We start from the raw sequence: 5907 nt of genomic DNA, 5'->3' as shown, positions 1-5907 counted from the left end.
CATTAAGATTCGTTCCAATCGTCAAGCATGCAGCACGCCAGGAGAAATTGTTTATGAACGAGAGGGTCCGGGGAATAAGCGATTGCAAGCTCCGCCATTAAGTAGCGCGCCGCTCGAGAGCCAAGAACACATTTGAATTTGCCCTAAACGCAACGAATAATTTACATGGTTGGAGGTGAGTGACAGTGAAAGAGCATGGCTAACACTTAGATTGTGAGAACAGCGCCTATCGGTCGACCTGCCCGTGGATCCGCAAAGAGGATAAACTGAATGCTGTGGATGCAATGGGGATCAGAAAGTGTGTAGTGGTATTGGCATCCACAGTTGCCAATATGAGGCTATTTTCCACTAGGCAAGCTTGTCCCCACTATGGGAGTCTTTGATGATGATATTTGGGATGAGCTTGGTGTCCAGAACAGTATTGCCAAGGATGCTGTTGTATGTAACATGTATTTATTTGTGTGTTATTATTATTAAGTATTATTTATTGAAAGAATTTTAAAACTCAGTTGAATGTATTCCTAAAACTATAGTTTTCTTAATGCTGAAATAAAGTTTGGTATTATGAGCATAAGATAAAGTAATTATTTTTTCAATGATTATATATTAGAAAAAAAATTGGTGAGACTATTTTATCTTTTATTATAGTTTACAATAAACTTTATAAGTAATTAAACTTTTTCTTTCCAGTTTTGCTAATCAATTGATTTTCATTACTCTTTACAAACAATTACAAACAATAACAAATAATAAAAGGAAACAATAACAACCCTGAGTCATCACCCAAATGCAGACATTATTCAAAGGATTGTTTGGGTTGTGGGAACATCGCTTATTTCAATATAGTTACATATTCTTAAATAAATGGATAGTTTTTTTGTAATAACTATAATGTGAATATTTATGACTTAACTCTATTTTTGTATATTTTTAAACATAAGCTATTGAACTCACCCTTGGTATTTAGGTGAAAAGTTTATAATTATAAACACAGAAAGAAATAAATTTTTCTTACTAAAAAACATGAAAAGCATATTATATTGTTTGCAAAATGATAATTTTAAAGTCATTTTCACACACTTGTTTTGATTATATATGTTTCAGCTTTATTTTGTGAAATAGTCAATTAAACATCACAAATATTACTTTATTTAACTAAAACAAAACATATAAAATCCTTTTATAATAATTGTTAAACACTTTTTATAGTAAATTAACTATAATTTTTTAATCTAAAATACCTTTCTTTCTTTTCTATATTTCCATGTAAATGGCTAATATAACCTAAAATTGTTACACCCATGTGGTGAGTGATGATATAACTATTAAAAAGTTCAAAGTTAGAGTGAATATGGATAGATAAATGGGGTGACTTGATTTAGGGTTTAAATTTTAAGGCTAATATATATATGGAAAACAAGAGGAGTAATCTTTTTGCTCAATGACCAAGAGTATAATCACGTGGTGAAGAAGTCTTAAAGGTAAATGGAACTTAATGATTGGGCCTCTAGAGCTCTAATCTAGTGATATTGTTAACAAGCACTGTCGTGGATAAAAAAAAACTTGGTGGAATTGAGGGAAGGATATTAAAAATGGTATTTCCCATATTTTAGAATATCATAAAGATGTTAAAGTGTAGTCATAAAATAACCACCCATGAATGAAAAAAAACTTAGTAGGATTGAAAAAAAGATATTGAAAATGATGATTCTTATATTTTAGAACATTATAAAAGTGTTAAAGTGTGGTCATGGGATGACCACCCATGGATGAAAAAGAATTTAGTGAAATTGAAGGAAGGATATTGAAGATGATGTTTCCTATATTTTAGAACATCATAAAGATATTAAAGTGTGGTCATAAAATGACCAACTATAGATGGATAATTCAATCTTATGTTACTATAGTGTAATTGGATCTAGAATACCAATAGGATAATAAAAATGGATATAACTTTAGCATAACAAGTTAAAAAATTAATAATATTTTTTAGTGTTTGAAACAAAGTTAAACACATAAAGCATTTAGACCAAGTGTAACAATAGTGTAAATTTGAAATCACCCCTTGAGGCTAGGAAGTTTATAAGTAGGGATAAGGATTTATAAAGAGATACTCCTCTAAGTGGTTTAAGGTGAGTTGAATATCATATTCAATCTCACTTTCAATTTAATTGTCAATTTGTAAATTTCTTAACTACTTTATAAAAGTGACAAGGTTCATCACAATATTCACTAAACTAATTAGACTAAAAAGAAATAAGAGACAAAGATTTAATTTTTACCTTTTCTAAAATTAGGAAAACTAGCCCATGAGCAATCATCGTTGTTATAATTTCAGTCTTGAAAATTGGCTAAATTGATTCTTGAAAGGCTTTACTGTAATGAAGTTGTTAAGTTTGTAGGTATGTAGGTTATCTATAACAGAAATTAAGTTCAATCTTTAAGCAAAGTCACTGGTAAACCACTTTAAAGCGTTCCAGCCTTGATCAGTATTGCTCATATTTGGGATTTAAAAGTTCCAGAAGCATGAATGTTGTTCAGGAAAAAGGATGCTAAGGTGAAGTACAGAACAACACCGCATAGGGTGGAAAATAACTCGTAAAAAAGAACTATTTTATCTGCTTTAATAATGTCCAGTACTTTGGACATGTCGGGTTCAAATGCACAGCCGCCTGTAGCCATGACCACCAAGTTCTATCGTCCTCGGGGCATCTCTCGCCTTGCTCGCCCCCTACTTGCTGCTTGGATAGTAAAGCCATGAGGAAAAACATCTCTGCTGGTACTGGATGTTCTGTAAGAAACAATGAAATAAACGAAAGCAACAATGACACACTTGTGTAGTAGTACCTGTTGTAGGCCATGCCAGGAACGCTGCTCGCAGGTGCTTGGCCCATTTTTTTACCACACCTGCCCGATTCGATCCATCTTTGCTGCCGCTTGACTCGGCTTGAGCTAGAAGAGCGTATGCTGTCGGAAGCTCTCTACCCTTGTCTCGCACCGCTTTTCCAAGGCTTGAAACAGCCTTAGATGCATAGCTGGCTCCCTTCCCCGACTTTGCCAGCTCCAAAGATACCGCACCTTTACAAAGTAGCGCAGGTCAGTTCAATCGATCAAAACTCATGCCTGTTAACGTACCATGGAAGAGACACAACACTGGATTGTTTGGCCACCATAGCAATGCATTGGCTGCAGCATCCTCTGATAGCTCTGGCTCACCCCTTTGATAATAAAAGCGTGCTAGCATCACTTCGAGAAGTGCTAACCATCCCTGCTTGGACTGTTGCAGCAAATGCCTGAGCCTGAGTAACACACTGTCTTCCTCTTTGATCACTCCACAGCATAGCTGCAGCTCCAGCAGTGACAAGTGCCAAAGAGCATTGTCTCGTTTTACATCTGTTTGCTGCTGCCACCCTGCCACTGCTCCTTTTACTAAATGAGACAAGTCGTTGAGTAGACGATAGCAGCGAGCAAGCTGGAGGTACGCAGGAGCCGCGTTGAGATCTGAGAACCCCTTGATGGCGTTGAGAGATGCCACGGCTCGGTCAAGAGCGCAAGTGTAGTTGCCGAGCCTCAGCTCACTCTCCGACACACAAAGCTCTATCTGCATTCGCATGTAGGCAGCCTGACGATCAGAGGAAGAAGGGAGATGGTACAGAGTAGTTGTCGATATTCGTAGTATAGTATGGCAGAGATGACGAGGAAAGCCTTGTCTTCGCGCACCACCAAGCAAAACCAGTATCAAGCAATATCGTGCCTTCATGTTCCAGGGCTCGCGGTGAACCAGCCTGCAAAGACAGCAAGTGTCAAATGTGAAACGACGGGATAAAACCTTCACCTCTGCAGCTGAAGGAGTATTTCCGTGCCATATTGACCGCACGCAACCGTAGCATCAACAAGAACCAACGAACTCAACTTCTGCGTCAGCCTGTCATCTGAAATCAGAGAGCTCATGCTGCACAATCGTTCCACCAGTTTTGAAGTTGAACCATGATCATGAGAACCATGAGAAAGAATAATCTCTCCCAGCTTTGCTCTGCAAAGGAAGAGACGTTATTATAAGCGGCATCATTTTAGGAGGAAATGGAAATTTCTACCTCAAGATGCCACTCGTGGGGTAACAATGCAGTGCTCTTTTCAAGTCCGGAATTACCTCAGCCTGATAGCAAATCAACAGCTTCGCACATTAGAATGACAGAACGAAAAGCTCACCTGGTTCATTGATGCAATTAGCACGTACGCATCTGCTGCGTACTTTGAAGTGAATAGATAACGGCATCGACTAATGGCTGCAGAAATCCGATCTGTTCTACAGGTAGAGAGTGCCAGCGAAAGAGCCGTCAAGCAAAGTTCTTCGTCCAAAAAGAGTATGTCAGGAGCACTCCATAGAACGTCAAACCCAGGCACAGGTCCTTGGTTGAAGTATGTTAATTTGGAGAGAAGCACGAGCATAGCAGCGAACTGTGCTCTGCTGTCGTGTGGTGTTCTTGCGGTTAGTGCCTTCTTTATGAGTACCTCCGCCTGAGCTCCTTGTCCCGAGTCCCTTAATGCAACTGCATAGCTTCGGATATCATCCAAGTCATCTAACGAAGCTACACAACAAACAACAAATCTTGCAAGTTAGAACAAATATGTAAGGCTTTCTTACCGGAATCACGAAGCTTGTTATACTCCAGAACTGCATCCTTCGCATTTCCAGCCTGGACCCCCTGACAACAATCAGTATAGAAAGAGGAAGGAAAAGCTTCTGACCTTGCATAAAGTTCGAGCAAGATTCGCCGTAATAAGAGTCTGAAGCTCACTAGATAGTAATGCTTTTGTAGCTGCAGAACGGGAATTCCTATACGCTACAACAGCTGGCATGTAATCCTTTCTGGACTCACATGACAGCCCTCGCAGATTATGTGCTGCTGCTTGTAATGGCTGTCTTTGAGATGCATGTTGCAGAGCCAAATTCACCTGGAACAACCACAACATTACGAATTGACTCTACAGAGGATAAAAACACTGACCTGAGGTAGGCCAAGATTCTGCGTCTGCGCCGCTAGTTGGCCAACCCCGAGATGTACGTTAGGTGCCTGACATGAATTTATGAGATACAAAAAGAGACAAAGGAACACGTTCATGCTTACACATGAGAGTTGCACAGCACAGGAACAGCTTGCGAACGCTTCTAAAGCCTGATCCTTCGAGGCAGTTCTACAAAAGGATGAAATGCGTGAGTAAGTAAGAAGATAACTTCAGAAAAGAATTAAAAAGAAAAACCTCTGGCTTAAATTATAATGGATGAGTGCCATTCCGGCCCATGGCAATGATAAAGTTGGATCTGCACTTCGAGCTCTATCGAATGATTGTTGCGCCAGGACTTGCTCACCCAAACTCAAATAGAGCTGCAAAGGCAAAGATAAATACACACAGCTTCGAGGGGACAGAACACGTACTTGGCCTAGATAAGCCCATGCAATTGCATGGTTTGCATCAAGTCGGAGAGCCTGAATAAGAGCATGCTGCCGGAGTCCTTTGTGTTGAGTGACGAGAGCTAGAGACACCCACATGTCCGCGTTCGATCCATCGTGTTGCAAACCACAGCAGACAATAATTTCCGTTTCGAACCTGGCAGAATACGAGTCAGAGAAATGATAGAGAAAGTGGTGTTACCATCTTGTTTGTGAGGGTCTGGAAGGTTTCTTTAAATTCAACATATACTCCATTGCGGTTGCAAGATCACGATACAGACTCCCTTCGCTTGGTAGCAAATGGATTGCACGTCGATACGCATGCACAGCATTATTCGCAGCATCTACTCGTTCACTGTACCACGAGTCAACAGCCTCTTGCCAAGATCTCTGCGGATCTGCTGATTCAAAAGGCAACGACTGCGCGTACATCAACTGCAACAGGAAAAATAAG

The 5907-nt window shown here is 39.6% G+C and overlaps 1 protein-coding gene across 1 annotated transcript in view; it reads right to left on the bottom strand.

The window, feature by feature from the left end:
- Positions 1 to 2501: 2501 nt before the first annotated feature.
- Positions 2502 to 5907, bottom strand: part of LOC9635936 (tetratricopeptide repeat protein SKI3) — a 6325-nt gene continuing 2919 nt past the window's right edge. Inside the window, exons 15-27 of the mRNA XM_024687136.1 lie at positions 5656 to 5888; positions 5439 to 5610; positions 5263 to 5387; positions 5130 to 5196; positions 5010 to 5075; positions 4750 to 4956; positions 4646 to 4697; positions 4210 to 4589; positions 4095 to 4156; positions 3836 to 4033; positions 3136 to 3785; positions 2848 to 3078; positions 2502 to 2791 (exon numbers count right to left, since the gene is read on the bottom strand). Coding sequence (XP_024542904.1) covers positions 2610 to 2791; positions 2848 to 3078; positions 3136 to 3785; positions 3836 to 4033; positions 4095 to 4156; positions 4210 to 4589; positions 4646 to 4697; positions 4750 to 4956; positions 5010 to 5075; positions 5130 to 5196; positions 5263 to 5387; positions 5439 to 5610; positions 5656 to 5888 — 2625 coding nt within the window. The 3' untranslated portion in view covers positions 2502 to 2609. The remainder of the gene's footprint in view (positions 2792 to 2847; positions 3079 to 3135; positions 3786 to 3835; positions 4034 to 4094; positions 4157 to 4209; positions 4590 to 4645; positions 4698 to 4749; positions 4957 to 5009; positions 5076 to 5129; positions 5197 to 5262; positions 5388 to 5438; positions 5611 to 5655; positions 5889 to 5907) is intronic.

This window comes from Selaginella moellendorffii, unplaced genomic scaffold, assembly GCF_000143415.4.
Source record: "Selaginella moellendorffii unplaced genomic scaffold, v1.0 SELMOscaffold_52, whole genome shotgun sequence".
NCBI classification, from domain to species: domain Eukaryota; kingdom Viridiplantae; phylum Streptophyta; class Lycopodiopsida; order Selaginellales; family Selaginellaceae; genus Selaginella; species Selaginella moellendorffii.
This window is presented reverse-complemented; position numbering and strand designations above follow the sequence as displayed.